The 21302-nt window shown below is 46.4% G+C and overlaps 1 protein-coding gene across 3 annotated transcripts in view; it reads left to right on the plus strand.

The window, feature by feature from the left end:
• The window catches only part of inaE (inactivation no afterpotential E), a 196392-nt gene that overhangs the window by 142400 nt on the left and 32690 nt on the right, over nt 1–21302 (plus strand). For all 3 annotated transcript variants that reach the window (XM_075675546.1, XM_075675547.1, XM_075675545.1), the window contains exons 7-14: nt 222–299; nt 2817–2941; nt 3675–3819; nt 4978–5061; nt 9309–9386; nt 11994–12074; nt 16530–16672; nt 18469–18610. In XM_075675546.1, the coding sequence (XP_075531661.1) occupies nt 222–299; nt 2817–2941; nt 3675–3819; nt 4978–5061; nt 9309–9386; nt 11994–12074; nt 16530–16672; nt 18469–18610 (876 nt within the window). The remainder of the gene's footprint in view (nt 1–221; nt 300–2816; nt 2942–3674; nt 3820–4977; nt 5062–9308; nt 9387–11993; nt 12075–16529; nt 16673–18468; nt 18611–21302) is intronic.

A 21302-nucleotide genomic window follows, 5' to 3' on the forward strand; every position in this document is an offset into this window, starting at 1 on the left:
ACTCCCATTCCCCTTTCCGCATGTAGGGTAGCAAACTGGACTCAGTCCGGTTAACCTCCCGGCCTTTCCTTCTTCCCTGCTCTCTTCTCTTCTCTCGCCTTTCTTAAAATGTGCTTCGCCAACTGTCTGAAAATAATACTCTTGATACGACTTGTCGTACAACGTGTCACGAGTTTCAAACCCCGCATCGCATGTGGCCCCACGTTCCTGCCGAACTGCAGAAGGGCAACGACACGTACCAGTTTCTCTCCGGGGTCGCCGTCACCCCCGCCACCAGGTTCCTGGACGTCAATCATCCGGTAGGTCGACGAGCCCGCATTTGATGCGCGCTGCTCTCGTTAACCGTGCATCCGCTTGTGATTCCATTTTTATACGCGTTGCAGAACGAGCGTTGCGGATGCGGGCAGTCTAACGATCTGGTTCCAAAATGTTTGTTTTGTGATCGACTTTCGTTGCCAGAGAAGGAAAACGGAAAAATGAGCCCGCATAAAACGTACACTGCCGGCACGTGGGAGTACACCATACCCTTTTCGCGCGGAACAAGCTTTTTTTTTTTCAAAACGAACTGTCGTATCTAGGCCTCATGCCGTTATTGCAGATAGGCTAAGTGGTTTGATAGGAATAAGTAGCAGGACAGGTTTCGATGATAGCTTCGATAAGTAACTCAAATACGACGACTTACTTTAATTACTAACTTCTGGACAAGTGTTGTAAACGTGAAATCAAAGCCCAGGACTGGTGAGACCTGCTTAGCAGAATTTGCTAAGACCAGCAACACTTTCAAGATGCGTCGGACAAATAACCCATTGTCCGCTAGATTCACCAAATAGGTGAAAAAGAATGGAACGTATAGTCGACGACGGCTGCGGACTAGGTGTCGTCACGAAATTAGTAAACTTGCACGCATACGATGGTATCAGCTGTCGCAAGACGTAGTTCGGCAGCGGTACGAAATGCCTTCGACCAGCAGCGGACATATAATGTACGAGATGCCTTCGACCAGCAGCGGACATGTAATGAAGATGATGAGGATGATGACGATCGTATAATACGATTATAATAAGTGGCAACGGAGAATCAAAGGAAACCGACGAAAAAAAAAGAAAACTTTCGAATGCCCCAAAACATAGAAACAAATTCAACATACAAAAAGATAATTTCACGATTCATTTTTTTTTTTCTTTTCCGGTGCTTTGACGGGCACTTGTGAAATGTCCGGAGGAACTGCACCGCTGCCGAATCTGCGTTCCCGAGAGACCCTGTATAAGTGCGCGTTTATTCCAAACACGAAATCTAAGCACGGAACAAAAGCGGCAGTACCATGTTTCGAGCGGTAGTGTAGTCGGTCGCGCATATCGAATGCTAAAAGAGCGGTACGAGTCGACGAGGGGACAAAAAAAATATACTGACAGGATGCGCGCGCCAGATTACCCACCGAAGTTTATTCGCGTGAAGCAAAGACTCGCGATTCAGGTGAGCGTTGTAGCTTTGCTTCATTCTTATCCGGCACAGTGTTTCGTGCCGTTGATCGAACGTCTGTTCTGAGCAGACTGGTCGTAATTGTTTTTTTTTATATTGTTATTATTTGACGATCCTGGTGGCTTGGTGTTCTCGAAAGCCATTCTTTTTCGTTTGTATTTTTTTTCGTAAGTAAAATTCAGCGGGCACTTAGCGTACGTCCTTTCAACTTGTGTTATTGTCGTCTTGCCGTCTTCGTATAAAAGTCGTTCTAATTCAGTTGGAACTAGAGGAGTTCCGACGGGACTCTTCAGTCTTGCCCGATTCCCCATACGTACTCGCCTTTGTCGCGTGGTCTTATCGCCGTTCCTTCCGAGTGGTAGGAATGGCCTGAGGGAGTAATAGCGGGTTTTGAAATAAGAACGTTTTATAGCGCTCGACGTCCTCGTTCGATATGTATGGCGGTGCTTTGCAAAACGTTTGGTAAGGAGGAGGCGGTTAAAGACAAAAAATGAACGTGAAGCGAGGCTAATAAGAACTGCGCACGTTTACTTGTTTATACTAGTTCAATTATATTAACATTAATGTTTATACGGGCCTTGGTTTTTGCTCGATTCTGCGTGCATCAAATGGTGTGTGCATCTTGCGGATTATGCGGGAAACGCGTAAGCGAAACGATGAATTAGATTGCGTGACGTGGCATAGGGACCAGACACGGGAATCTCTCTCTGCAGGCCCCATGCAAGCTACACATTTTAGTTATTAAATTAAGAATCATCCTAGTCGTAGTTGTGCGTGTTTAATGAGCTTCGTCACAGCATGCCGCGAGCTTTGCTTGAACGTTTCTGTCTTTGGTTGCTTGCACTTTTTTCTCGACGCGCAATGCGCGTAAGAGAAAAGGAAGAAAATGTTTGGAAGAAGGTTGTTGCAAAGCCCTGTCGAACAATTACCCGTTCCCTTAGCTTAATCCATTCTGAAAGCCCGCGTGTTTTTTTTTTCTAGAATGAAGTTGTTATTGCGATCAGACGCGGTATGGCCACTTCAGAACTTCCGCTCCAAATGTGGATAAAAATTATTTGAGAGGAATATAACAGCTGGCGCAATAGAAATTGGAAGACGAGCTGGGAATCTCAAGTGGCACGTTTGGCCGGGGTTGGAAGAGCGTGTGGTGTAATTAAGCGCGTTGCTTGAAGTTATAGACCTTGTATAACGTGCGCATCGGAGTTCCTGGGGTGTTAAATTGAGTGCTGCCACAGAAGTATCGGTTCGCGCTGAACAACTCGTGTTATTCATCGTGTTTTCTTTTTTCCGTTTTTTTTCCCTCCTGCATTCCTCTCCATTCCATGCATCATCGGCAGAACGTCTGCGAGGCGGTCATGGTCATCACGCATTACATGCACTACGCGCTGGGTGTCTACGGCTGGCCTATGTACATGATGACGCGTGGGAGCACCGGATGCTGCCACCTCTTTCCGAGCCTCAGGTAAAGCTGGTCGCACGCGACTGCATGGGGCGTTGCGACGTCATCAGACGTCAGCGGCCTTCGTGGGTCACCGTTCTTGTGCACCCTCGCTATCTCCTTGCAGGCGTAGACATTTTTCTGCTGCCAAGTTAGGTAAATTAATGTTAAATTCGAAATATTAAGTTCATCTGTTCTTTTAAATTTTTATTTTTCAATGCCAATACGATACAATTGCAAGACGCCAATACGTGTCAAGATGGCCAGCGACACAGCCCCCATTTTCGAGTGCCAGCTCTCTGTGATGTCACAAATTTTTGTCAACGTTAATTATTTTTTTTTCTAGGGAAAGGATGACTATACAGCATTTCAAAAGGAACAAAAGGTTACACCTAGTGAGTTTCGAGTATTCTTGTTTTGGGCCAAAATGGCCTAAATACCAAGAAAATAATTCGGAATCAGTGACGTCACACTGACGTACAAGCAATGCGATTTCGACGTGAATTTCAAAAAAGGAAAGTTTGGCATCTCTTTTATCCGCTAGGAAGAAAACGTTCTTGCTCCGAGCGACTAGAAATTTACTTCAGAAAACATAATCTTACGAGTTCAAACTAAGTTTGTTGATCAAAATGTTTTGCAACTTTGAAGTTCCCGCTTCAAGCGTGACACTCAGGATGCACATGACAAGAGTTGTTGCCTTCGGTGCCTGCTGTGAACATTTTTAAAATTTATTTTTGCCTTCCTCACTTCGGTTTAGGTGTTGCTGCTTCCCAACGCGCAAGAAAAAGCGCGACCGGGCGCTCGTTGTGGAGGACAACTGCTGCTACTGCAACTACGCAGCACTCAGGCATATGGTCGACAACCACAACATGGAGGTCGTCTACGTCACATACCACGTGGACGTAAGTGCAGCCTCTGTGAATCTTTTGCACGAGTCGAATGCCTTTATAACAAAGTGCTTGTGGCTTCAAAAATCATTCTCTACACAGGTCACGTGGTTGTGAAGTTCGCGCATTGCCACAGTTCACAATATAAGCGGAACAGAAGTGTCCGTTCGTTATACAGGTCATTTCGTTGTACACGGTTCGCTGTAGAGGTGCCTGACTCTGAATGGGTTACGAGAAGCTGATATATCGCAGTGCTAAAAATTGGACTTGCGGATGGTGTTGAACAACCATGTCTCGGCGTTAAGAGATGTAATATTGGCGATTCCCGGCAATAGTGAATGAATGCAAAGTGTGGCCAGCTGATACAAATTTTTTTGATAGTGCGAGTAACGAAAGCAACGAATATTCAACCAATTGCACCAAACTTCTTCTTTTTTTTTTTGCGTGTAGCCTCCTATAGTATACGCGCAACCTCCCCTCAGTTTCCTTCATCCGACTTGCACAAGTGCGAGTCCTACGCCGTCAGCACCATCTATAAACCAAGCACGAATGGTTTGAGTAGTACAGCGAGGCACAGGGATCTCAGAGTCTGCGGCTAATGGCTTGGCTTTCCGTAGATTTGCTTGCCACAATACCTCTACTTATGCTTTCCGTACAAAGATCCCTCTCCCCCCTCCTCCCCCCCAAAAGAAAGAAGAGATACGTGAACTCTCGCTGCACCCAACAGGTAGTGACCTAATACACGGCCGAGCGGCACCCTCCAAGTAACAAAAAGTTATTTCGAAGGCAATGCTTTTGCAAATTGCATGTTCCGGAAGCAATTGCAGAGTTGGAAACATTTCACGGATGGCATGATTTGGCAACCACCGATTACCACGCAATATGTAAACAGCAATGATGAACATGATTTCCGATTTGTTTGCACCATTCTTGTCTTCTGTCCTTTATATCTAAAGAACCCTGGGTGCAATCAACTAATTCACTTTTTGCTTAGGACACTCGGTAGTCAAAAAACGAGGCTTAGCTGCGTTAGAGAATGTATCTACTGTGGACATTAGCTGTAGACGATAATTAGATTATTCACGTGTCTGCACTTCATGTCATTCATGTGTTGGCTATTTTATGTACAGCAGGTAACGTATATTTTATTTACCTTTTTGATCTGCACGGCAGGTCGGTGAGACGCCATTTTTCGTAGCCGTGGACCATGAGAAGCGGACAGTCGTGGTCTCGGTACGGGGGACGTTATCGCTTCAGGTGAGTAGTCGACATGCGCCACTAAATGCTGCGAATATGTGCGATAAATTCGCCTTGTCATACTGTGGTCTCTTCGCTGTGCACAGTAACCGGTATTTCGAGATTCCTGCTTACTTATGCGCTATACCCTGACAAAAAGAAAATGCTGGATGGGAACGCAGCTTTTTTGAAGCAGTTATAAGCACGCAAAGCCAGTACAAAATGACAACATGCCGCTCAAGTAATTTACTAAAGAGTCAACTACTGAAACGTAGAGAAATAATCATCCTGTTGGCGATTATCGCAGTTAATCTAACGCCGATGTGCCTCTGTTATCAAGCACTGTTGGTGAAATTTTCAATTTTGTCACAAATCCTCCTGCGGGGCAGTCGCCGCCAGAACAAGCTGTAGTTTTCGGCTTACGTGTCTATACGCTCTGTCTCTATTTTTTACACGTAGCGGGCGAATCAGCCAACTACTTTCAGTGTCATGGAGGTCAAGATCTATTGCAAGCGCAATTCCCCTGACTGGCACTCCTCATGTTTGCGTCCCGATTAATATGACATTTTCTTCTTGACATTACCATGGCGGCAGTGCGTAAACAATAAAACTTTTTTTTTTCATTTTACGTAGGTTGCTTGTTATTGTACTCTATGCTAGCCGTAGCGTTCGCCGCAAGGGCAATCGTTTCGAAATTGCAGAATTGCGGTCCTGTCACGCTCGCCGCGAAAGCGTTGATCGATCGAACTTTACAGCCCCATCAAGGAAGTTTCGGAGCGTCCGCTTTAGCGAGAGCTGTCAAAGCGCTATCCTTTTATAGGTCAGCAGGGCTAGGCCGGGTGGCAGCTGCGTGATGCGGGGGCCATGCGCCTGGACTCTGTGGGTCTGTGTATATGTATACGACGCGGCGAAAACGTCGTTACGAATCAGCGCACAGAGTCCGCCTAAACCTGTTGGACCCGCTTAGTTTAGTCAGGCGAGACTGTTGTGCTTGCAGCGCAAACGGTGCAGTTAGGCTGAAAACGTGTAGGCCCGCTGTAACCACTGGAGACGGAGGAAGAAGACAACGGAAAATTCTCAATACACAACAGTTGCAGCACGGAGTAGATGCTTAGGCTTGAGTGCTTGTATGTGTGCGTGTGTGTGTGTTTTAATCATTAGCATTCTGTGTCTGTGCTTCTAGAAATGGATGTATGTAACAAAAAGTGAGTGGCGCCATCTATGTCTGACAACGTGCATTTCAGTTGCTTTCCTTCGCTCTGCCAAACGAACCGCCAGTGCCGTCATGGTTTCGATACGCAAACGCCAGATGCCGTTGTAGGGTAGCGCCAGACATTCCAGACCGGCGTCCGGTACACTTCACATTTCACAATTAAGCCAGGCACAAAAAACGCCCAGAAATTTCCTGCATATAGTAAACCACTGTATACTAATATAACACTGTATGCGTGTACCATGTGTAGAGTCTTCAATTTATCAAACACAAGTTTGGCTGCAGAACGAGTCTACCGGTAGGGGGGGGGGGGGGGGGTGAGGTGATCGTAGCGTTCGTGGTATTCTTTCGAGTAGCTTATCAATACGACGGCCTCGGCTTCTAGGAGAGTATGAGCCTGACACGTAATTCCGAAGGACGCTACGCACTGTATGACGATTCCCCGGTGGGGAGCGTCTGCCCCAATGTTTTGTAATGCACTCGTGCTGTGCACGCTGCGCCCCACATCGCGTGGCCACCGTCGCCGGTACTTTAGCGACGTTTTAATCTTTAGGTCGACGAAGTAAGCAGAACTGACCCAGACTCACTCACAGAGTAAGTTTCTTGCTAAGGGCTCACTCGGACTCAGTCTCACTGAAAGTTTATTCAGCCAGGCTCACTCTGATTCAGATTCGCCGAAATTTTACTGAGCAGGGCACACTCGTATTCAAGAGCGCCGAAATCTCACTGAGCCGGGCTGCGTTCAGACTCACGGGTCGATCTCAGTCTGAGTGGGTCTGAGTGAGTCGACTTACGATTGAGCTTGCCGACCTATGCCTGGTACCAAGGATAGCTAAACTCCTATTGATTAAAAGAAGAAGAAGACAAGACGGCGGCAATGCTTTTTCAATTGAACGGAGGTTTAGCCTGGCCTGTGTGCTCACGCACGTTGCCAAAATATAGATAAATAGAGATTGAAAAGACTCGGAATTACTATGAAACTAACGCTGCTACGATAACATAGCGAGAACTGCGGCTCGGATGCCAAATTCAGGTAGCGTAGGCTTCATTTCTACCGCTGTTGGACAGATAAGATTCATTAAGCCATTAAGCTGTGACCGTCGTCTGGCTGGCTCGGTTCTCTTTCAGAAGTGGCGGGCAGATGGGTGCAGGTGGGTACTTCGCTTATGTGGGTGCAGCTTGTACTGAATTCTTTAACCCCGTATTCAGAAATGCACCTTCATGAACTCAAAGCCCACGCTTGACTTGATCTGTGTCACGCCTGGAGTGAGCATGCCCAAGACGCGCTCATTGTGTTTTGTTCGACGTCTTCACGCCAGACCTTGTCTTGATCAATTCAAGCATGGGCTCCCAGTTAAGGCGCATTTCTGAATGCGGAGGTTAGGGTCTCAACAACTGTGTATTAGACAGTTTTAAGATATCGTTTGCAACCAAACGTAAAACGTGTTACGCACGTAAAAGAATATAGCGTTGTCCTCACTGCGCATGCTCCGAACGTTATTGAGTTTCTATGGTTCACGTACGCTATAATAACGTACGTTATTTGGCGAGTTTAACGTTCGTAATGTTTACGCCCACATGGAAATAGCGTTGTCGAACATGGCGGCATCCATGGCTCGTGAATTCTCCTGATGGCTGCGCCCTCACTTTCGCTGATTGTCAGTAACTATTAGAATGAGCCTCCGCTTCCTCTAAACTCACTTGAAAACTTAGTTATGATCGCATAGCGCGTCCAATTTCTGACGTCGTTCGGCGATTCCGGCGTCCGTAGGCCTAAAGAGACGCGTCCGCATAGCAACAGCAGGAAGGTTGCTAATGAATTGTTGTGGCTAGGATACACATGGCACGAGACAGCAGACGGCTTTCTGCTGTTTTGTAACGCCTTCCTTGGGTTTGCGTTCCCGAACGGCAAACTGAAGTCTTGAAGCTGCGCGCACCGTAACGTCCCCCAAAGGTGCTTACGTTTTACGTACGTAAGCCGACCAAACGGTATTCTAATACTCCCTAATGGCGCCCCGTCAACGTTACGCTCGATCTCCTCAGTGGGGGAGCCGGATTCAATGTTCTGCCTTTCGTTGCAAGCGTGAGCGCTGTAGGCACGCTGCTATAATGAACACATTATAGTGTTCTTGCTGAGCTCCCGTGTCTGCGCACTGCTCTGAGAGGATCAACCGGTTTTCGAAATAGGTCGAAGATGTTTAAGAAATTGGTCATTTGACAAATTGGTTTGGCAATTCAGCGCGATCTATGTCTTGTGCTTGGTATGTAAATGGCCACCTTTACATTGTGCGGATTTGATCATAAAAGAGTTTCTGCATTCAGGGGTGTTGAAACGTCAAAACCGATACTTTTTTCTTTTTACCAGTGGGACCCGTATATAATAATAGATTAACCTTAAGATAGTACTGGGTAAACTACCTTGCTATACAATTAGAGGTAATCCCGTAAAGTTATTGTTAGTCACCGAACATCCAAAATTTATTGCACTGATGTACTTCCTGTCTGCAGATATGTTATAATAATGAGGACAAAGCGTTTATTCAGAAGGGATGGCGCTTTGGCGGGTTGCTTGTAGGTGATAAGCAAACGGCATATACCGTTGAAAAGAGACATGTTACTAGCAGGAGCCGTAATCGGTAACTGGTGCAACAGCCCTGACTCTGACGGGGGATTCAGAGGCCAGTGGATGGTCTTCTAGACCGCCCACCGTACGAATCCACTCCTCGCCCAATCCAGTCCACCGTTCCCGGTTGCCCAAGGAGGTCTAGAAAGTGTTTCGAGACCTTTTCGTTCCAGCCGAAGGCGCCTGCTGCGGCATGATATTGTGGGTCTTGCTGTCCCAAATGAGATGCTTTACCCGTAAGTCTCGAATACTCTCCCCTACATCAGGGCAGGTGCAACAGTGCCGCTCGGTGTTGTGTGGCCACCGCTTTCTGCTTTATAATTTACATTTAGGTCTCAGCGTAACTGCTCTCTTGGCCATTATCTTGAATGGCCGACCAGTGTTTTCTCGCAGATAAAGTACCTAATTTGCTTATCTCATCTTCATTGACAGGACGTACTCACGGACCTGAACGCCGAAGGCGAGCCTCTTCCTGTGAATCCACCGCACGAGGACTGGCTGGGTCACAAGGTGTGAACATCTCGCTTCCTACATAATATATATATATATATATATATATATATATATATATATATATATATATATATATATATATATATATATATATATATATATATATATATATATATATATATATATATATTCAAGGAGTTACAAACAACGTTCCAAATGGAACTATTTGTTCGCGTAGCTCCCACATAAGCAACTATATTCAAAATTCGATCGTCGGGCTAGGTATTGTCGAGGACGGGCCCCAAAGTACTCATTTGCAGTAGCCACCTATTGTTCGTATTTAGAAAGTTAATTACCGTTACTTCGCTAATTACGCAAGCAATTACGGAAATTGTTCTGTATCTAGAGGCTGCCAATACGTACACCCGAACACTCGAATGGTAAACATAACGTTACCGTGATTGATATTTTTCTAATTTTAAAAATTTGGTGCAGCTAAAAAAACACACCCTGTGTATTGTATGGTGTCGTCACATAAAAGAAATGCTGCAGATGTGCTATGCAAATGCCCAAGCCAAGAAAATCCCGGCCTCGTCATCTCGCCGTTTCTATGCCGACGCGTCTGGTCAGGCCTACGGACGCCAGAATCGTCGAACTGTCTCAGAAACCGGGCGCGAATAGCGCTCTTAACTATAGCGTTTCAGCTCAGTTGAGAGGAAGCGAAAGCCTGATTCAGATCAACGATCGTGGGAGCTCAACTATTGCGACATTTCGCACCCAAGCGGAGGGGGGGGGGAGCGGTGGCCGCCATGTTTGGTGCTAATTCTCAACGTTCACAAGTGCTACGTACTTCAAACACGCCGAATGTCGTACGGTAACATCACGTACATGAGCCATGCGTACGCAATAGCGCACGCAGCAAGCAACCGTTTGCTTGGGAACACTGTTCTCATACCGCACTCACACGCTGGCTTATAATGACCATTGTAATCCGCGAGCTCGCACGAAGCTCGCATGGAGACATACCAATTTCAATGGCTTTTGGTTTCAAACAGCTTGAGTGGTAATCGAACGCAAGCATATGACTAGGGTATAATAAAGATATTTTTAAATCTTGAAGTCATAGTTACATTGATGGGACAAATATTTTGAGCAGCATTCAGTGTCACTGCCTTAAAGGAAAACTAAAGGGAACTAGTAAATCAAGCTTAAATGATAGATTAGTGCTCGAGAATCTCGAAGGCGTCGATATTATCGCGAACAGAGCCTTAGTAATCGAGAAATTCGGGTAAACGCAGGACACGATTAGAAACTCCCCAGGGACATTTAAGTACTCGCCCGATGAGGAACACGCTCCTCGTTTATATTCTGTCACTACTGCTCAACCGCTTGTTATAAAGACGTCATTGTATTGCATTACAAGACGAAATAAAATGCCTACCTGTCCGGTTTCACTTTTTAGAAAGAAGAACTCATTGGCTTTAGCCTTGACAACGACGTGGGCGGTCGAAAGGTTTCGTTTTCGCGCTACTCTGCGCCGCCCACACTTTCGCGTTTCAGCATTTTTGTTATCGGGTGGTACTGCGCTGGTTATTCTGGCTTGCGAAACTCGCACAAACTGCAAGTAGTAGAGAATTTCATGTTTTGTCGCGGGATGCCCGAACGGTTCACGCCACTTCGGCAAAAGCAGCTGCAGCCGCGAATCCACCGCTCTGTCCAGGCTCGGCTTATCCATGGCCGCGCGTTGCGTTTTGTGCAAAAAAGCCATACCGCCGTCTGTCGAGCCCCGTTTTACTCACCGACGGCAGCAAAGGGCGGTGATTGCGTGTGTGACGTCAGCATTACCCGATTGGGTGGCGGGAGATTTGAATTGCGATAAAGGTATTAGACGTTTCAGATGAGTTTTTCTCGTAAGCTGTCCTTTCTTGGCACGAAACGAACGTTGTGGGATTTCCGGAGTGGTGTTGGAATACTCTGCGTCGACTTAGTATTTGCCTTTAATGTCCCTTTAACATTGAACCATGCAATTGGCTCTAGTTGCAGCAGTGAGGAGAAAACTGGATAAGCTGCTGAAAGCGCTGATTTCGGCACGTCAGTAATTCTCGAATTTTATTTCTGTCCCCTCGCCACAAGAAACTCTTAAATTGCGCAACACGACTTCTCGTAATCCCGTGCCACTACGCACAAAACAAATCCTATGCAGCTCCAACGCGCATGGTTGATTTTGTGTGAAGCAAATCGACATTAATGCGTTTAGTTAAATGCTCTATACAGCTAAGTGCGACGTCTACAAATGTGTACTGCAGAGGTCTCAGCTATCGTATGGCACGCTGTTTACGTCTATACACAACACCGCTCATTGGCCGCGTCGAAATGCCAACAGCGAATAAGGCGGACGCATCTAATGGGACACATCGACGCAGTGGTTTCGCGAGAACCAAGGCAATATGCTTGTCAGTGGAATAATAGTCCTGTTTGAGCATGATGGCCACATTGGCTATCCTGCTCAATACATGTGCGCCGCATAACATAACATGCGGCGCATGTCTGAACACATTTTGAGGCTTCCATATGCATTTGTGTCGCAGTGTCACATGCCCATTCCGGGAGGAGATGGAGGAAACAACTTTATTCAGGAAAGTCTCACATATTGTGTCATTGCAGGGCATGGTTCAGGCAGCCGAGTACATCAAGCGAAAGCTGGTGGACGAAGGGATACTATCGCAAGCCTTCAACTACAGCCTGGTGAGTGTACAAGGCAATGATTTTATGTCATTTCGCGAGAGCTCCTTTATTGCTGGAATCCTCACTTGCTGTTATCATTATTTGATATCATTTAGCAGTGCACTGTTTCCGGAGACGCTGGCAATAATAAAGTTGCCGAAACTTCCTGTTATATCGCCATTTGAATAGATCAATCAATCAATCAATCCATTAATTTTATGGCATGAATGTTATGTTTCGCAAAAAAGCTGAAGCTTTTAGTGAATGAAAATAAAATCAACTAAATGACAATAAAAACAAATTGAATTGAGGCCTCCCGAAAAATCAGGTGCCTTATTTTACTTCTATAGAGTAGATTTAGTAAGGCTAAGAGAGTGATAAATCGTTTAATTTCATGCATGTAGAGAGAACTAATAGAAATTTATTAGTCTCTTTTATAATGTAATGCTTCTAAACTGTAAAATACTAGACATCACTTTGACCGTCATCATCTTATTAATTTTCACAAGCCGTCGGCGTCGTACCGACAAGGTGTTGTTATCGTCGTGAACGTGAACACAGAGGACGGGAGAGACCGGTGAGGAACGCAAGAAAAAAAGTTCAGCAATTCGCTAGCGATAATAACGTTCTGCGATTGGCGGCCGCGCAGACTACGTCGTGAGTTACGTCATAGAGCCCGTGCACACAGCCAGCTATGACAAGGCGGTGTGATGCGTCTCGGTGCTCACCATTACGGTCAAACGCTTCGAAGTAGGGCTGCCAAAATATTTCCCCTAATTCTGGCGTATTATTTTTCCACTCTAGATAGTCTGTGAAGATAGTCTATCTGCACTAGTGTAGTGTACATAGACTATCTACATAGCATAGGTGGTCTTTCCGTTTGGCTTGTGGTCCATAAACTCCAAGTCAAACAGAGAGTCCTGCAGACAGTCAGCGGACTGCCAGTGCTGTGTAGTGCAGGTGTTTCTATGGAGTGTATCTTTACGGACTTGTAGCATAAATTTTTGTAACGGGCTGACATCGATCACTCTCAGATTAACGAGCAAATTTACTTAACCGACTGCGCTTTTGATTACGTCGCGCTCCTGCAGAGCTCAGCTTACGAAGATATTCTTCTTTACAGCAGAGGAAACAAAAGAAAAAGAAACACCCAAACAAAGGACAAGGGATATTATCGTGACAAAAACTCGCCCCGAAAACAGGCACATCGAGCCTAAACCAAGAATAATGAAGCTAAGATGACGAAACGACATCGCTGACCCATTCACGCTACTCGAGAATGGTCAAAGCCAGTGTTTAAAAAACCGTGGCTTCTGCCGCGGTCCTGGGACGCTCTGTTTAAATTAGGCGAGATAATGAACGTTCACGGCTTCGAAGTGCTTAGATGTGACTTTGCTGTTTCTGAGCGAGACGCTGTTAAGCCTCGTTAACCGATTTATTTCTAATTTTCTTTTTTCTCCGCTCAAAAAGCTCACAAAATCGGGCAGCGTAGGGTGCGCTAATGAGGTTGAGATTAGCAGGATGTTATGAAGGTTTCGCAAAGTGAAAAATATAAAGCAACGCGCGTGCCATTATGACGCTGACAGATAATAACACAAGAAGGAAAAAAAATGAAATGTAGTGAATACTGTTATGAATAATTCAGAGAAATGCGCAACGAAATCTAATTAACGAAGGAAGGAAATATGCAACACCAATCTCAGAAATGACGACACAATTTAGAAAGCAGACTAGATTGCTTTGCGCTGCAAAGAAGCGAACAGACAAAAAAACAAGTAGCAGGCTACTTCTACATATGTTCACAATTATTGTCACGGCTATGCCATTTCTCTTATTTCGAAAAGAGGAAAAGACAAGTCGCAAAATCGCCCGAAGTGATGAGCATCGGTTGCGATAGGAAATTAGTAGACAGCTGTACAAAGTGAAGATAATAGTTTTATCATCCGTATAAACATGTAAACATTCGCTCACTAACTAAGTTAACAGGCACGGCACCAGGCGCGAGCAGGCGAGCATGAACACCTCTCACTCGATGACCGCGGAAACTCGCTGTCAAAACGCTGGAGTGAGGAAGCACGGCAGCAGCGGCAGCGAGCTAATTGACCTTCGTGCTGCCTCTCGCTTCAACGCGAACTAAGCGTCGAGAACACAGCGCACAGGAGGCTATCAGCACTCGGCGCGCACTCTGGCGGCCGCCGTCGCTTTCAAGACAAGGGCCGCAAGACCATACGCCGCAGCCGCCGGTGTAGAACGTTCCTCTCCTACATCGCCTCCACCCGGTGCCCTGCGCGCGACGGTAGACGGTGCGCTTCCTGCCCGCATTCCTACCTCGCGCGCGCGAGGTTGAGGCGCCATCGTCGGATCACCCTCGCACGTTTTCACTTGCACGTGCAGCATACGGAGCGCTGCGACGATGTTATCGCCCTTGTTATTCATAGAGAACATCACGCTGATCGCGGCGGCGACTGCATAAATGTGCCTGTAGTGTCCATATAATAGCTGTCGCAATTAAAACGTCATACATGCAATTTAAGCAATTGCAATTTTAAGCAAAGAGCTTGCTACACTTCATAACAGTCGACTTGCGTACAGTAATATGATATACCACATCCGGAATACCAATATTTCACCGTCGGGTTGCGCCATTTACTGGTTTCTGAAACTCTTTGCCAAGTGAAAATTATATTCCCTACTTAAATCGCAAACAGCGTGTTAGGATTCTGCCACTATAAAGCATGCTCATTTCATTTTCATCAACACCTCGCAACACATCCTGGCCAATTGTCAGTCCCTTTAAGGCCTATGAGTGTTTTATCTGCCACAGGATTTTTTAATATTTTTGTATTGTTTTAAAATAAATGAAGATGACCAATATACCCAGTATATACATGCTTTACGTCGTGATCTATTATTTAACTACGCGGAACCAAGACCTTCTCACTGTTACTCTACTGTGAGGCTCAAAGCTATGCTGTAGCTTTACATGCATTATTCTTAAGGGGCCTGGATTCACTGATTTATTTGTTTAGTTACGTGCTTACTTACACACGTAACTACAGTACCTCAAACACCTGAGAAAGTTGGGTTTTACATAAGGGGTGAGCAGCTAACAACTAATGATTTTCTTATATATGCGAAAATATTCAAAAAAACAAACACCGATAAAAAATAAAACAACGCAAATTGGCAAAATGAAGAGTCTAGGTAATAGTGCACATCTTCAAACAGCGACAACAAATAAATGCAGCACCACTGTGTGCCCCGCGAGCAATGCAGGGTCGGTTGTGGGTGAAATTTCGCTTTCAGTCGCCCTGTCATCATCAGCCTGGTTACGCCCACTGCAGGGCAAAGGCCTCTCCCATTCTTCTCCAACGACCCCGGTCATGTACTAATTGTGGCCATGCCGTCCCTGCAAACTTCTTAATCTCATCCGCCCACCTAACTTTCTGCTAGCCCCCTGCTACGCTTCCCTTCCCTTGGGATCCAGTCCGTAACCCTTAATGACCATCGGTTATCTTCCCTCAAGAGTGAAATTCGGGCCGGGAGGGAACCGAGAGTGAAACTCTGTTGACGCGGAACTTTCTCTGCTGCTTGCCCCCACTTTACTAAAAGGCCTCACACTAGCTGTCGCCCAGCGAAAAATATCACGTGCCCGATGCGTAGTCTTCGAATAGGGATGTCCCAGCACAGGAGCCAGGTGCCGCTCCCCCGCCCCCTCCTGTTGACCTCAGCCGCATTCGTGGCAAGAATGAGTAACAACCTTACCACCTTCCATCCCTCGAGAGAGTGTGTCGCCTTTGGGATCGGCCCAATTCATCCAGTGCTCCACCTTCGGGATCGGCCCAGTTGGCAACGAAACAGGTTATAGCGGTTCTTCGCCAGCGCACAATGAGGCGGTCGTCGTGCCATCCTCGACGTCGTTAAGCCATCTTCGTTGTCGTGTCGTCGCGCAAACGCGCGCATCACGCTCGCAATTTCCCGCTTGACACGAGCATGGAGCTTCATCTGGTAACCAGATTGCGCAATTCAATTCCAAACAAAGTTATACAGCAAGCTATACCCGCAAAAATGTTTTGCATAACACCTATTCTTATATTGCGCGGAATGTGCGCGACCTTTTTATGTTCTTTCCTGACGTAGACAGCTTTAGCGTAAGTTTAATGTCCTAAATATAATAATCCTATGTAAGGATATGGGGATATACTAAATGAAAGCCATTTTGTTCCCATACACGATACGAGACATGCCTCATATGAAACATGAGACATGATGCGGCTATTCCTACATGCCCCCTATGATATATGGGAGCATCAGGGCTTTTATGTGGGATATATACGGCCCCGTAGGTTCATATGAGATTATTAAATATGGGGCACTACATTTCTTTTTTCAATAATGGTTCCTTTTAAAGCTAGCTACGTTCGTCAAATTTTGGTCGGCCTCCCGAAGTGTCCATTGCTGCTGCGCACTTTGCAGGACAAAGGCACGACCCAGTACGACCTCGTTCTTGTGGGCCACTCCCTCGGTGCTGGGGCGGCCGCCATATTGGCCATCCTGCTCAAACAGGACTTTCCCAACCTGCTGTGCTACGCGTACGCGCCACCTGGTGGACTTCTCAGGTGAGTGGGCGTTTCTTGTCCTCAATGAGGCTGGTTGCACTTTCTTATTGACAGTGTTCAACACGTACACCGTGCCTTCGAAGTTAAACTATCGGTAATCTTTTAAAAGTCTTCGAATAGTTGCATTTCCGGACAGAATAGAATGCTAATATTAGATAAATGTGCAAGCCTGGAATATCGAATCTCGAGTAATTGCTTTATATTATATAACGAGTAACCTTTATATCATACTGCAGTGCTTACCAATTCCGAGATTCATTTCAGTGCTTCTGTTATTTATGCGCATTCGAAATCGTTAATGTTTCTCTCGTTGCGCCTGATATAGATATGAATACCATCCTGAAAGTGTCGTTAAACTTCCTTTATATCGCGGTGTTTTCCTTTTACCCAACTCATGTCTTTCCTTTTCTTGTTGTTTGTTCAGGTGTTCTATATTTGACACAATTACTTTGTATTGCACCCCACTCCCCATACGTAATGCCCTTCAGGGCCTTTAGGGTACCTACATAACAAAATAAATAAATAATTTAATTGCTTGCTTTTTAATGCTAAGAGCGGGAAAAAATGTATTTCTTCGTCTCGTACGTTTCCCTCAATTTACGCATCTGTAAGTCCTTTGAATAGGGCAGCTTACAATTGAGAAAACTCCACACGGTTTCAAGTTGACTGCCAGCGGACACTTCATGTGACCTGCGGACGATACCCAGCTGCCATTTTTTCATGGGAGGCTGCAGGCTGTGATAACCATAATAACGCCGCATATTCAGCCGTAATCGAATGTGCAAACGTATCGAAAATTAATTTCTCGATCGACACGCAACAGAGCTGTTCGATTAAAAAGACGTCACATGTGTACAGTAAACACTGAGGCTAATATGCTTGTCACAGGCAGTGAGGTTGAATTTTTTTATTGATGCTGTGTCCGGCGAGCCTCCTTCTTTTCTTAACCTTCTTGTGTGTGCTTCAGTCAACATAACTGTATGTTTTATTCTAATGTTAAAGCGCAAAAAAGTCTTGCCTGCTTCGGTTCGCGATCTCTGTCTCACTTACTGAATCGTTAGGGTAGTTCAGGATAATTTTGACCACCTTGGTATCTTTAACGTGTACCCGACCCACACCACACGAGCGCTTTTGCATTTCGCCCTCATAGAAACGCGGTCGCCTCGCTCGGGGTCAAACCCGCGACTTCGTGTTTAGTAGCGCGCGCAACGACATAACCACTAAGCCGCAATTGTGGGAACGAAAACGGAGTTCTCACAGAATACTTTGTCAGTGTAAGCTCAGCTATATGGGGCGGAATTGGGGGGCGCGGGGGGGGGGGGGGGAAGCGGGGGGAGATTCGTTTCTATTTCAGCGTACTCTCGCACTCAGTTCAAGAACCGGAACTTGTAGCCGACTCAGACCCGGCGGCGTCGTTCACGCCAGAGTTGCCGTCTGGGGTACAATCGCTAGCGTAGTCAAACCGCATTTAGAATCCCGCGGCGACTCCGTCTGTGAATCGCTCCCGGGACGTTGCACAGCATGTTCCGACCTCTGGTCGCGGCACGAGACCAGAGACCAAAAGTACACCGCATCTTTCTACGGGCCCTCCCACCATCTGTGTCTCGATCCCCAGCATGGCGGCGTTCCTTTTTCGGTGCCGTGCCGTGGCCTCTGTTGCCGCCGACGGTCTCTGTTTGCGTCTCGTTGCGTCGCCTCTCGCGCGCTCTGTTTATCGCACCCTGCCCCCCCCCCCCACCCCATTCCTCTTCCCCTCTGAACCTTATTCTCTCTCTTTCTCGCACACACACCCTCAGCCTCCCCGCGGTCGAGTACAGCAAGACGTTCATCACGTCCGTGGTGCTGGGCAAAGACGTCGTGCCCAGAATAGGACTGCACCAGATGGAGGCCCTGCGCACGGATCTCATCAATGCTATTAAAAGGAGCACCGACCCCAAGGTATGTGCCGTGTGTCTCGCGTATTCTTGTCCCTTGGATGTCATTCATTAATTCAATCGTTCATTCGTTCGTCCATTCATTCATTCATTCATTCATTCATTCATTCATTCATTCATTCATTCATTCATTCATTCATTCATTCATTCATTCATCAACGCCTTTGGTATCGATGTCCAAGGCAGAGCCTATGCGAAATAATGATTAGGCTGCAGAAGAGTACGCATTTGGGCTGGTTGGTTCATGATTATTTCCCTCCTTCCGAAGGAGATTGCCTTCTTATCGCACTAATTGCATTTTTTCCCCTGGGTATGCTGAATTCTGTTGATTCTGTGCTTTGAGATAGTGGCGGAGTATACATATGCTGACTGAAAGAATAGAGACACTTGGTTGTTAGTCAGCGCTGGTGTCTGTGTCCCTCTCCTCGTCCTGTTCTTTAGCGCTGTTTTACTCCTCGTAATGATTAGGTCACATTATGAGCGCGCATGGGTGTCCTTGGTCTGTGCACTTTTCATCCAGAGTGTGCGTGCCTAGGATAAAAAAAGTAACCTTGCACCTCGCTTTACGATTGAGAGTTATGTGCGGTGGTTGGACAGGAAAAGTACAAGCGTTAGGCTACGTTTGTAGGCTGACCGAACAAGAAATTCGGCTTTAATGCCTACGCCCTTCTTTTTTTATTACTCAATGCTTATACTCAGGCCATCAACATAAAGAAGTTGCTTACCGTTCTGGGTCAGCAACCCTGAGATGTAATTCTAGACTCATCAGACGTCGCCATGATAATAATTAATCGATGGCTTCTTACACTCCCACCAAAGCAGTCGATCGGTCCAGCGTACCGCAGAGTGCGTACGATATTGACGTATGTGATCAGCTGAGACAGGGCGAATTCGACGCTTACGTGTAGTAAATATGCGTTGTGTGTAAAACCCATCAAGTTAGATACGCGTCACGTATGAAACGCTTCAACGCTGACACGAAAGCACGCACGCACACACACACACACACACACACACACACAAAAAGCGCAGGACGCGTGAAACGTTTTGCGTTTTGTTTCCTTTTGTTTCTCGTGTGTCACCCGCCGGTGGTAGCTCAGTGGCGGTGGCGTTGCACCGCTGAGGTTTACAGGTTCCGGGTTCGACCCCTGCCGCGTTTCCATGGGGGGTAAAACGCGAAAAACGCTCGTGCGTACTCGGATTTAAGTCCTCGCTCAAGAACACCAGGTGCTCGAAGCTAATCCGGTTGTGCCTCGCTACGGCATTCCTCCTGTTCGATAAGTAAGTCGTCGCAGCTTATTTAATTTGAATTATCTCGTGTCCTCGACTATCGATGCCCTTTCCGACATGCTTATTCAACGCGGCCACATTACTGCCTCGAGCGGCACGTCCTTGATATACAAGCTGGTCCATCGCACTTCCGTGTTAGGAAAAAAGCGCCAACATTCTGTTCAAAAAAAAAAAAGAGAAGCAGAAACGAAATACGTACTCATAGAATTGCTGCTATATGTATTGATAAGCAGAGTCGATGAATTATTGTACGAAGCCAAGCCTCTATGGCGTCGAGTGTCACATCGACTCCACCTCGAGCGGCAGAATTTTGAAAACATGTGCGAGAATGTTCGAACTGCTGGCGCAGTCCAAATGGTTGGTATCTTTCCTTTTGCTCCTTGACCAAATTTTCCCCGTAAACGTCACGATCCATCACGTACTAGACGCGTTCCTGCATCGCTTAATACGTCTCGGTGTAGCCTATACGCGCCCTGCATCTTGCGTCGTGAGAAAGAAAAGTACTCTCCCTCGCCTCACGGACTGGAGGTGGATATGGAATCGTTGCTCCGCATAACTCGCTTCCCCGGATAATTCGCTTCCGTGCTCTAGGTGTTCTTCCTATTGGGGAACTATAGTGGCCAGCTTACATAGCATAACCCAGGAGCTTCGTCCTGTTACTGTATTTCCGAATTCTACCACTTGTCTCTGTAATTCTTTCGCTTCTTACGAATGCTAATAAACGAAAATGAATACGAAAAGATAAGGATGCATCATCTGAGCGCGGACAGAGTAGCATGGCGGAGACTTCTGTTGAGCACTCTCCTCAGTGAGTGTGCGCAGCATGGCCAACGGCGAGAGATCTCTGGCAACCCCATGAGCACATTGGCTAATCGCCATTCCTCTGTGCGAAAAAAAGAAAGAAAAAATGAAAGAACAAGAAGGTGCTTGAACCCTGGTAGTGCTGCGACAAGCAGAGGTTATCTCTCAAGGATCTAATAATATTTGGGGTTTTACGTGCCAAAACCACTTTCTGATTATGAGGCACGCCGTAGTGGAGGACTCCGGAAATTTTGACCACCTGGGGTTCTTTAACGTGCACCTAAATCTAAGCACACGGGTGTTTTCGCATTTCGCCCCCATCGAAATGCGGCCGCCGTGGCCGGGATTCGATCCCGCGACCTCGTGCTCAGCAGCCCAACACCATAGCCACTGAGCAACCACGGCGGGTATCTCTCAAGGATCTACGGCACTGTCTAGCGTACAGTGACCTTATAAATTATCTAAAAGTATGAGAGTACAATTTTTTTTCTATGTTCCCATGACCTGTACAAGGTTGTGCTGTTCTTGAAACCTTTTATACCCTTCTTTTCTCCCCTGTATTTTTTACCTGATCCATGGACTTTCTTTGCTAGTTTTTCTTCTAT

Source organism: Dermacentor variabilis, chromosome 11, assembly GCF_050947875.1.
Source record: "Dermacentor variabilis isolate Ectoservices chromosome 11, ASM5094787v1, whole genome shotgun sequence".
Lineage (NCBI taxonomy): Eukaryota > Metazoa > Arthropoda > Arachnida > Ixodida > Ixodidae > Dermacentor > Dermacentor variabilis.